At 53.3% G+C, this 11,392-nt stretch overlaps 1 protein-coding gene across 1 annotated transcript; it reads right to left on the bottom strand.

Moving 5' to 3' along the window:
• Positions 1-246: 246 nt before the first annotated feature.
• Positions 247-9,872, bottom strand: SPARC (secreted protein acidic and cysteine rich). The gene is made up of 10 exons (XM_082064031.1): positions 9,750-9,872; positions 3,728-3,797; positions 3,461-3,511; positions 3,207-3,291; positions 3,015-3,136; positions 2,659-2,779; positions 2,339-2,472; positions 2,019-2,167; positions 1,186-1,334; positions 247-996 (listed from the first exon to the last, which is right to left on the bottom strand). Exons 2-10 carry the CDS (start codon positions 3,782-3,784, stop codon positions 968-970), a joined length of 897 nt encoding a protein of 298 aa, XP_081920157.1. The 5' UTR covers positions 3,785-3,797; positions 9,750-9,872; the 3' UTR covers positions 247-967.
• Positions 9,873-11,392: the final 1,520 nt, after the last annotated feature.

Below are 11,392 nucleotides of genomic sequence, written 5' to 3'. Positions count from 1 at the left end.
GAGCAGAAATGTCCCTTCCAAGTGTGACACAGCTTCCCTGGGAGAGCAGGGCTGGAATTTAAGCACAACCAAGGCAGGGGTGGGAAGTGCTCAGAGGCACCGTGATTTGGGGAGAGCCAAGAGCTTTATCTCAGCTACAGCAGAATCACAACTGCAAGGTCAGGAACAGGCGGCCTCACCCAATCTCCCTTTACAGCACAGAAAACACAACAGCAGTACGATCATTGAGTAACGGTAAAGCACGTAGCACTTTCAAACCTTTATTTTTTGAGGGGATTTTACAGGATGGGATGCGTTTCATTTTACTTGTTTTAATTTTTGTGCGCTTTCCTATTTGTTCATTTGATTAGCCCTTTTGTGTGTGTGTGTGCCCAATGGTTGTTAAATTCAAGCCCTGGGAATCCAGAAAAAGAAAAAAAAAAAAGGAAAGCGAAATCCTGCCACTCTATGTCTTTGTCACCCCTCTCTGTACCCCCTACCATGAGCTGGGTGACCACAACGTCACCCACAGCTGCTCTGCTCGAAAAGCCCCATCCTGCTACATCCTCCGGCTCTGCCTTCCCTCGCTGGTGTCTGTAACTGGGGCGGTGAATCAGCTGAAAGGTCTTTGCATCTATGCTGATGTGTCTGAGAACGTGCTGTTAGTAAGAAGTTAAGTCGATCTAAGAGCAGATACTGGACTGAGAGGATATGTAGGACAGGAACAGAGTCAATCAATGGTAAAGACACATCAGAGAGAGAAAGGGCTGGTAAGAGCATGTGGAAACAGCTGGGTGATTAATCTAGTGGTAATAGATGAGGCTATGAAGGAGGACTGTTATTTGTCTTAGCACCGTTACTGCATATGTTTAAATCTATATTAGCACCTTGTTCCCAGGGAAAAACAAAACAAAAGCGGTTTAAAGACCAAAGGAAGTGGGAAGGTTAAAACAAGACAAAGTTGGCAGCGGAGAAGGAAGCCGGGGGTTTAGATCACAAGATTCTTGTCTATGTCCTCTGTGGAAGGAAAAGAGAGGTGAGGTTAGGAGGCAGATGCTGCCATGGTCCCATTGCTCCTGCCATCCCCCCTCTCCTGCTTCCCCTCCCCAGGACCAGCTGTAATGCATTGCTACATCCACAATGGAAGCTTTGGGTGTGCTTTTCAGTGTCCCCTCCACCCTTATTCCTTCCCTACTTGGTACTTACGCTCCTTAATGCCGAAGCAGCTGGCCCACTCCTCCAGGGCGATGTACTTGTCGTTGTCCAGGTCACAAGCGTCGAAGAAGCGGGTGGTGCAGTGCTCCATGGGGATGAGTGGGGCACGGAGCGGGGCCAGCTCGGTGTGGGACAGGTACCTGCCAAGGTGACACACGGTCAATGTGTTGTTGCCTGCCAGCAACAGCCACCTTCCCACGGGAGGGGAGGTGCTTTGCTGGGTGTGGGGAATAGTGCAGGGCAAGATGCTGCTCCAGCTCTCTTGTCTGGTTTGACTGGTGTCCCAGTGCCCTCTCAGTATCTGCCACTGATTTTCACAAAGGTCAAGGACTAGTCACAAAATAGCCAGCAGCTGGGGCGGGAGTCCTTGCCAGATGCCCCTACTCCATGGCTCCGTGTGATTGCTCTTGTGCCCATCTCCAGCTCACAGATAAGCCAGCAGCTGCTATTTCAGCTGTTGAAGTTATCCTGGGGCCTTTGGACTAAGATATTTTAGGGAACTATTCTACAACAGTAAATGTGAGAAGACAGGAACTCCACACCCAAGGGAGATGGGAGCAGCTGGGGCTGGGAGAGGCTCTTCTTCCTGCAGAACTGTTTGCAGCAAGTAAAACTTTCTCTACCCCAGCCTGGTTTACCCCAGCCCCTGCCAGATGTGTGCAGGGGTTGTCCCTCCACCGGGCTTTGTCTGTGCATCTACCACCAGCCACCCACTTATGTCACATCCCCAGCCTGTCTTGACACCTTCTGCCACCAAATCACCCTGGTCCTCAGGGAGGAGGGGTCCTGGTGGAGGCTCCCTGTCCTGCTCTGCTGACACTCACCCATCGATGGGGTGCTGGTCCAGCTGCCCGAACTGCCAGTGCACAGGGAAGATGTACATGTTGTAGTTCTTCTCAAAGTCACGGGCCAGCAGCTCCACAGTGTGGTCACCAGCCTCCAGGCGCTTCTCGTTCTCGTGGATCTTCTTCACCTGTCATAGGAGAGGCCAGGGAGACCTTGTCAGCAAGGAAATGGGGTGCAAGGAGGAACCCTGGGAGGTGCTTTACATGGGGTGCCCACAGGTCATTTGGGATGTATCCCCCCATGTGTGCTGGGCTCTGTTGGTGGGGTGAGCTTCCAGGGTCCCTCCCCAGCCCCTCACCTTCAGCTTCTGCTTCTCGGTCAGCAGGTTGTTGTCCTCATCGCGCTCATACAGGGTGATGAGCACGTTCTTGAGCCAGTCCCGCATGCGCAGGGGGAACTCGGTCAGCTCTGTGTCCAGGCAGGCAGGGATGACTGGAAGCCGTACATGGTGGTCAGTGCAGCATCTAGACATGCAGCTCCAGACCCTGGACACACAGCCCCAGTGCCCTCCCACCTCACCCATGATCCTGCCTAGACCTTTGCTGTCTGTCAGCCCATGGGCAAGGGGGCTATGCTCAGCTTAGGGGTCCCCTTGTCTAAGGGAATGGCTCCACTTACATTTGCAAGGCCCAATGTAGTCCAGGTGCAGCTTGTGTCCCTTCTTGGTTCCCTCCAAGGTGCACTTGGTGGCAAAGAAGTGGCAGGAGGAGTCATAGGTCTTGTTGTCAGTGCCACAGACCTGCACAGGATGGGAAGATGCTGCATGAGAGGTGGTGAAGCCCAGCCCTGCTGGGAAGTCAGCAGGGAGAGCCTCTGAATGAGATGTTTAACTTGTTTCTTGGGGTGGACAACAGCTCCTTGGTCACAGCCAGCTGGGGACCTGCCAGCCTGACTCTGCCTCCTCCGCCATCTCTGGCCATGTCCTATGTGGGGTCCCTCCCCACCTTACTCCATCAAGCAGCCTCTGTCCTCACCTTCTCGAAGACGCCGGCGGTGGCTGGGCAGCTGGACGGGTCCTGGCACACACACATGGGTGAGTTGTTGTCGTCCACCTCGCACACCTTGCCATGCTTGCAGTGGTGGTTCTGGCAGGGGTCTGGGAGAGGGCAGGGAGCAAAGTCAGAGCCTGCCCCATCCCCAGCTCTCGCAGGGGAAGAGCGACTTACTCTCTGCGACAATCTCCTCTACATCCTCTGCGGGTTCCTCGAACTCTCCCACCTCCACCTGGACGGGGTTAGCACCCACGGGCTCCTGCAAAAGAGGTCAGTGTGTCTGGTATGGGTGCAAAAAGAGCTGGGCCCCATTCCTGGGGACAGAGCAGCCCCTACATTGCCCCTGCTCCCCCGTGCTTTGGACATGCTCTTCCCAGGGCAGTGGGTGGTGCACAGGATGGGTGGCAAGGAGGAGCAGAGTCACCTACCTCTGTGGTGGAGTCTTCGATGACCTCTGTCTCATCGGGCAGAGCCTCCTGCTGCAGGGGAAAAGGACCATGAGCTGGGGTCCATGGGGAGGATGGTCCCAAGGGGGGTGACCCACTGGGGTAGGTGGCAGGGCCACCCACAGGCTTCCAATTCCCCCACAGCCTCCCCATACCAGGGGGTTTATTAGTTATAAAAGAAAATCCCCATCAGATACATTGGATGGACAAACTTGATAGCAGAGGGGCTTCATTGTCTCCCATACTTACTGGAGCTGCCAGGGCTTTGCCTGCCAGGCAGAGAAGGAAAAAAATCCAGGTCCTCATCTTTCAGCAAGCCCTGAATGAAGGAGAGGAAAAGGAGGGATGAGGAAGGAGGCCGGCCATGCCACTCGGCTCCGGGCTGAGCTCACGGCTGGCAGTCAGACACTTAGAAAAGAGCATTTTCTTTGTTTCCTGTCTCGTCTGTTCAATATTACAGTCCCACATGCTGGCTTTTCTAGCCAAAACCTTAAGTTGAATCATATTTCCAAGACAAATTCTTTTGATTTTGCAAAATGGTATAGTGGGGGTTTAGGTTTCTGTTGCTGTCCTGGATGCCTTTAGAAAAATTGCAGGCAAAATGGAAGCTCCCCTTTCCTTCACAGGAGTTTTTTTTGGATGAGAAAACCCATTTTTCATGTTAAAAGCCCTTGATATGAGCCCCAGCTACAAGCAGTGAAACTCTACCATTTTATTTGTCCATCAGAGGAAAGATGAAAGCAGAGGAAGGAGAGAACAGAGAGACAGTGAGAGAGGTACTTGAGAATTAAATCCTGTAGAAAACCCTTCTCACATAGACATAGACACCTCTAGAGGTATCGGGGACCAGTCCCCCATCCCCAGAATCCTCAAATGTTGGGTTGTCTACTGTAGTTTTTCCTTTTCCTGCTCAGACCTGAGGGTGTCCAAACTGGGTTTGAGGGATCCAGGACACCTCGGGGTTGTGTCCTGCAGGGACGTGAGCTCCAGGGGGATGAGCCTTTTGCCCCCTCCCAATTTGGGTTGTTGTAGGGACTCCATAGGATTCACAGGCCAGGCAGCCCAGCTCACACCAGCCGCGATGCGAGCCAGGAGAGCGCAGCTGTTGAAATCACCCTGTCCTTGTGCCCCCCCGGCCTTGGTTCCTGTTTGGCAGGATTGAGCCCCTCTGTGTGAGGGCAGAGGGAAGCTCAGCTGGCTGATTAATATGCTGGTGGCATCCCACTCCTGACAGTGAGGGCTGCCCGGTCCCTTCCGCCCGCCGGGAGAGCGCAACACCCCCCTCATTTGTCTCCTGCCAGCAAGGGGACTTGTCCCCCTGCCAAGGCTTCCGCTGCCTCCCTTCCACTCGCCCCCTCCACTCCACCTGCATGGCTGGGACATTGCAGCCCACCAGCTCCCTGGCGCTGGGATGGCTTCACTGGCACAGAAAGTGTTGGACAAGTTGTCTTCTCTCCCTGCAAGCAGGGATGGATATCTAATTTGCCAGTGTGTCCTTGCTCCCCGTGCACAGCAGCTCTCCAGGTATAAAACCATGCAATGCTGTGCTGCAGCACACCAGCCAGGCTGGGCTCTGCTTTCTAATTTAGCAAAGTTTGGCCACAAAGAGACTGAAGTCCTCCTTCCAGTGTCAGCACTGTACCCAGCCCCAGCAGGATGCCCGTACAAAATAGGTGTCAGGGCATGGAGAGCAGCCCCCCAGGGATGTTGGAGGGCTGGGAGCAGGGTGTGGTGGGGATGGCTGCTGTGGTGGGATGGAGAACCTGTGGGGAGAGGGGCTGCAGGTGGGGGTGGATGAGCCCGTTTACTCTGGCGAGGCTGAATAGCTCCCTCCTCTCATGCTCGGTACACACCATCCCTTCCCCTTGCCTTTATTTGCTCTGGAAGCTGCTGAGAGCTCTCCTGGCATTTGCCAGGAGAGATCACTGGTTCTTCACTTCTGAAGGGGTGGTTTGTGGGGGGGAAGTGGAAAAGTACTGGTGAATCTGGCCATGTCCTCCCTTGCTGCCATCCCCTGGCTTGTAAAGGCTCCTTCTGGGCTTCTCCCAAGGGGCTTGTTTGCTTTGGAAGATGCTCTGAGGTTCAGTGATGCTTGTTGGGCAGAAACATGGCAGTGCCCAGCCTGGAGGAGAGGTCAGTGCATGTACACGTGGAATATGGCATTAGGAAGAACCCAACCCCAGACCAAGGCCCTCTCAGATAATTTCCTCAAGTCCAAAAGAACCTGAATTTCAAAGTCTGGGCATGCACTGAGCCAGGATCAGAGAATTACATGCTTGCTAGGAGCCAGCAGACAGTCAGAGCTGCCAGTGTTGTGTTTGGAGGAAGAAGAAGCACGAAAAAGTCTGAGCAAACAAGCTCTGCAGAGCTGTCCTGTGCCGGAGGTGGGAGAGCAAGTTTATTTGAAAAACAACATCCTCCTGGAGGCACAGCCTGTGCACAGAGGACATTGCAGCATCTGTGAGGCCCTGGCTGCTTTGCAAATGCATGGTCTTTCCCAAATGCCTGGTGACCAAAAATCCTTAAATAACGGCTCAGAAGCCCTGTGCACAGGGTTGCTCCGGCAGGAGAGTCTGGCCCATGGTGCAGATCTCCCTCCTTATGGACCTGCCATGGTCCTGCTGTCCAAAAGGACCCTCTTTGGAGCTGGCAGATGTGCTATCCCATGAACTCATCATCCATCCCCCAGCTGGAGGGGTTCAGGGGGATCCTGCGAGGTGCCCTGCACTGGGAACACCTGGTATTACTCTACAAGAGCCCCACAGAAAGCAGAGGACAGCATGAGGGGCAGAGCAATGGGTCATTTTGGACAGAGGGAAACAGGACTGGGACAGGGGATTTAGTAAGCAGGGACTTAAACCCTTCTGTATCCTAAAGGAACGAACAGAAGCCAGCACTTTGCAAGAAATGCTGGAAACCAGCACATCATGGGCACAGAGAGGGCTGCTGAATATAAAAATAAGACAAATCTCCACGGTCACCACCCCCGGCCCAGGCCTGCCCTCCTGACTGCTGAGATGGAGGAGAGCACCCATGCTTTTGTAATGCTTGATGCCACTTGTGTCCCAGGTGGGGACTCCAGCTCCCAGTTGCTGTCTAAACACAGTCTTGTGGCTCCCACAAATGCCTCTGGATGGTTTGCATTTCTGGCGTGGCCCAGGCTGCTCCTTGGCACTGGCTGCTTGTTGCATTTTGCAGCTATGTCCCTAACAAGAGAGCGGGGAGTGCAGAGAGCTCTGAGACTGACACCCGGCATCTCCAAAAATTCAAAGCACTCTACTCTGACAAGCTCTTACCTCCCTCCCCCAGTCCTGTAGCACCACAATAAGTTTTTCCTGCTGAGTAAAACACCCTGAGTAAAACACCGGAGGATGGTCTGTGCCACTGGGGTCTGTTTGATCCCTCTCATCTCTCACCGCCAGCCTGGGGCCTTTGCAGGCTCGAGGAGGACAAGGACTGGGTGGGTGCAGCCTCCAGAGGAGGCTCCGTGGATGGTGGAGCGTGGCCCATGTGGCGCTGGCCTTGACCAGAGTTGCATAAGCACTTGGGGATGCCACGTTAGCGTGGGGAGGAGTCTCTGGCCACTTTGACAACTCCTCCCTGAGGCCACTGGGATAACCCCAGCTGTGAGAGGTCCTGCTGCCACTTCCCATCGCCGGCAGTCAAGAGCAGAAGTGGGTAATCCTTGGGCAAAAACCCTCCTGTGTCTCAGATCCCCACCTGCACCCCAGCCCAGCCATGCAGAAGGCAGCAGCCTGAGCAGCAGCGTCTGCTGCACCCACCCTCTGCTGCTTGTTGCTCTTCCAAGGCTCTGCAGGGTCTGACATGGCCCCGGCACCTCAGACTGAATGTAAAAGCAGGACTGGCCTGGAAAAACCTTCTCCATACATACCCCACCATGGGCCATTGTTTTCAAGCTGCAGATGGGTGACCAAATGTGGCCACCGCAGAGACCCAACGCAAGGGCCTCATGGGCTGACCCTGACCTGGCTGTGCAAGCAAGACCCCCTGAGCGTTACTCAAGCGGCCACTCCTGGGCAAAATTCAGTTTGAAGTCAGAGCTGTTTGTGTGAGTCCTCGCAAAGCTGCCTGCCAAACAGGTCCCTGCACGTCTGGGCTGTGCTGCCGGGGTGCCGGCTCGCCGGGACGTGCTGCAGCTGCTCTGGGGCCCGGGAGAGCGGGGCAGAGGGCTGGGGAGAAGCCAGCCTGGCTCCTGCCACCCGCACAGTCCCCTCACACGCCGTGTGCAAGCTCAGAAAGCCAAGGTGGGCTTAGGGAGAAGTGAAATTCCCTTTAGCTCATGCACACGCTTACACACTCCCAGGAAAACACAAGAAAAATATCTATCTAGCACATCTGCCCATGCAGAATCACTAAAGACACATCTACACCACAATGCTGTATTAACCCATTCCCATTGCAGCTTTGAGCAGCTTTGATTGCGCCTGTAAATACTCCAGATCTTACAGGGCTTATCTATGTAAGAGCAAGAGCCTGTATGCCACTATAGGTATGTGTGGCTTGAAGCTGTCATAGCTTGTCTAGGTTACAAATTGTATCCACGCTGGGAAACAGTTAAATTAATACCAAGAAAAATGCATGGACTAGACCTGGGCACCAAGCAGTGGTTCACAGATGAGCCCTTGGCAGAGCTCAGTCAGAAGTGCAGGTGATACAGCATTTCGTTGACCTACCCGAGCTTTTTCTTTTGTTTGGGCTGGATATGGGGCAGTGCCAAAAGCAGCCCAGATACTTCTGTGCCAGGTGCAAGCGGTCCCTCTGGCTCCCGGGGAATACAGAAAGCTGATACTGCACAGCTCCACAAAGGAGAGAGAGGAGAAACCCTCTGCTAAATATTCTGCAAAAACCCAAACCATCTTCAAAGCATTCCCTGCCACGGCCGCTCCAGCGATAACAGCCCCAACATCCCTCCGACCAGCGGACCCAGAAAGGGTTTCCATGGGAGCCGACATTCCTCTAGGCCTGAGTCATGGAAGAGCAGAGGGTTGTAGAAGGAGGGGCTTGAAAAAGAGTTTGAAAAGTTTATTTCTCCTCTTTCCCCCTCCCAACACCGCCCGCATCCCTGCTCCTGCCGATGTGGCAGACAATAGCTTGGCTTTAGCTGCTGCGCAGAACGCGCCAGCCTTTTATTTCCACTTAAAACTCGCCTGATTGACCCTAACAAACAGCTGCGGTTTACTTTTGTCCTTTTGGAGGGTTGCTGAGTTTTTGGGCTGGTAATAACTGAATGCTGGAATCACTGGTGACCTTCCCAGTGCCCCCGATTTCCCTCCAACTTCAAACTGTTGCTTTTCGGTCTGGGTGGGAATTCAGCCCCCATCCTGTTAAGTTTCCTTTTCTTGGCCGGATGCAACAGAGTGGAAGTTTCTCAGAGGAGGGACACAAAGAGCAGAGTTAGGCTACCAGCTCGTCACCCGGACAGGAAGGACAGCGGCTGCCTTTAAAGGAAACAAGCCCTCGGCTCTTCTGCGTGGACCTAAGATTGTGCCTGACCAAGCCCAAGTCCTTTAAACTTAAAAACAAAAACAAAAGAGCTTTGTTCCTCCTCTTCTGCAACCTCCACCTCTCTAAAAACTGATCATCTGGAGTTAAGCAGACCAAGGCAGCAGGACTTGAAACGGTTTCAAAGCCTGCTTGGAACAAAAAGCTGAGTGTCTTTTTTTTTTTTTTTTTTTCTTTTTAGGAGAAATAAGAGCAGCTGCACTGAAAAAGTAAAAATGCTGGGATGAAGTCAACAGCTCTTTTGTTCTTCCTCTAGATATTCTGGTGAGTAAAACATCACCTGCCAACGCACCTCAGGCTGGGGCTGGTCTGTAACTAGATCTGATTTGCTCTGCAGGTTGGTTTGATGTGCCCAGATGTCAATCTCATGCATCTAGCTAAGGAAATACCCCACAACTGAAAACCCAGAGGGGAAAAAGGGAGGAGAGAGAAAAAGTACGGCAGATTAAAGCTTTACAGTCAGATGACACTAAAGCGTTAAAGCTGGTAAGCAGTGAAAGGCACTAACAGACTCAGTTTAGGAGCGAAGATGCTGCAAAGAGGAGAAAGAGCAGAAGTCAGGAGGGGTCTCTAAATGCACCACTCGGGGTGGGGAGGCAGATGCTGTGGGACCCCAAACAATGCATTACTGAGCACCAGATGCACCCCACGGCTCCTGGGCTGGCGACCCCCACAAGTGTGGTTATAGAGACCCCTACGCCAGGAGAAACAGCACAGCAAAGGCAAACACGAAGGTCTCGGGCCATACCTCGCAGTCCCGGCAGCAGGGCTGAGGAAACTTCAGGAGCTTGGACAGGCTGGAGGAATTTGCAGGTTTTAGAAGGAGGCAGGAGGAAGCCAAAGGGTGGGCTGGGTTTCCCGCTGCCTCTCCTCCTCCTCCTCCTCGCTATCTTTCCAAATCGGTCTCTTCCTCTCCCTCTCTCCCCAGTGGGCAGTCCCACCCACCCCAGAGACAGGCTGAGGCACAGCCTGGGTCCAAAGGACAGACCAGAGAAATCAAGCGGGGCTGGAGATCTAGGGGGTCTTTGGCAGGGACAGGTCAGCCCCCAGCACAACCTGCCCAGCGGAGCCGTTGTCACAGCAGCTGTCTGCACTGCTGCAGTAAATTTGCCAGTTCTTTGGCTCTCGAATTACCAGCACTGGGGAGCAGGGAGGAACAGCATCTCTCTGCTTGGTTTGTGCACCTCCTGGCACCTGGCACATTAAGATGTTAAATGCTATCATTTCACAGGGGAGTAGTTCAGTCCCTGAGCTGGTGTTTCGCATGCTCAGGGGATGCAGAGGAAAGCAGGAGAGCCCTCGCCCCTCCATCCCCTCTCCTAACACTGCAGCCGTTTGGGATTGCCTTGTGGGGAGGGAGAGGAAAGAATGATGCAGAGAATGTGGAGAGTTATGACACGTCTGAAATATGCTCCAAATAGGCAGAGAAGTGCTGGGCTGGGAGATGTGACACTCAGCAGATTGGTCTCTGCCGTAATTATCATCCAGTAGATCTGGACTGACCGAGCAAAGCCCACAGTCAAAATTGCTGGTCAGTTGAATCCAATGGTCTCTTCAGACATCACTCAGTATTTTGACCTCACAGATCATAACTCTGCTGGAGCAGCTGCCCAGCCAGAGGCAGCCAGACAGCAGAGCTGTTTGGAGATGACTTTTCCCATCTGTTTCTCTCAATGCTTAGGGTGAAAACCCAGCTCCTCTTTCCTTGCATCTCACCATGACTGAGAGGATTTAAGGTTCATCTGCTCCCCTGGCAGAACCAGACAGCCTACCTTTATGCACAAAGCAAAACCAGCAGCCAAAAAGAGAGACTATTGAATTACTGGAATTTGGGTATCCCTGAGGAGTTCTTTCCTGAGCACTGCAGATAGTCCAGCTATTTGCAGCTCGTGATATACCCATGGCACCAACCCTCACCCCGGCCAGGGTGATGTGATGTTGCTTTCCAGGGGCTGCTGGAAAAAGGGTGGCTGGTGTAGCCAGAGGGACTGAGGAGAAGTCATCTGGGCACCAGCAGCCTGATTGCGGATTCTGGGTGAAGGACACCCGCAACCATAACAAAATGCAACATTCTGTTTTGTCTTGGCTGCCTGGGGTTTGGGGCCATTGCTCATGATGACACACTATCTTTGTGAGGGGCTGAGGCACCAGTCTGGGTGCTTAATTCTTCCCACTGATGTTGCTGAGGATTTAGATGTCAACATAGGAACTGGCCTGTCCCAATGTGCTGGGCCATGCTGGTTCCTGCTCTGTAGGGCTCCTGTTACTTTGTGGTTTGTGATTCTTTATCAGCTCACTGCTCCTTTATCAGCTCACTCCTCATCTGGCTTTGCAGCACTTCTGCTGCGTGTGAAAGAAACAGATGTAAGACTAAACATCCATATGACCAAC

The sequence above is a fragment of the Streptopelia decaocto genome (assembly GCF_964273445.1).
Source record: "Streptopelia decaocto genome assembly, chromosome: 12".
Lineage (NCBI taxonomy): Eukaryota > Metazoa > Chordata > Aves > Columbiformes > Columbidae > Streptopelia > Streptopelia decaocto.
Note: the sequence above shows the minus strand (reverse complement) of the source record. Positions and strands in the feature narration are given on the sequence as shown.

Coding starts and splice junctions, on each gene's coding strand:
- SPARC (XM_082064031.1), bottom strand. CDS start 3,784: ATGAGGACCTGGATTTTTTTCCTTCTCTGCCTGGCAGGCAAAGCCCTG. Junction 3,137..3,206: donor AGAGGAGATTGTCGCAGAGA/GTAAGTCGCTCT, acceptor GCCCTCTCCCAG/ACCCCTGCCAGAACCACCAC. Junction 2,780..3,014: donor CCGCCGGCGTCTTCGAGAAG/GTGAGGACAGAG, acceptor CATCCTGTGCAG/GTCTGTGGCACTGACAACAA.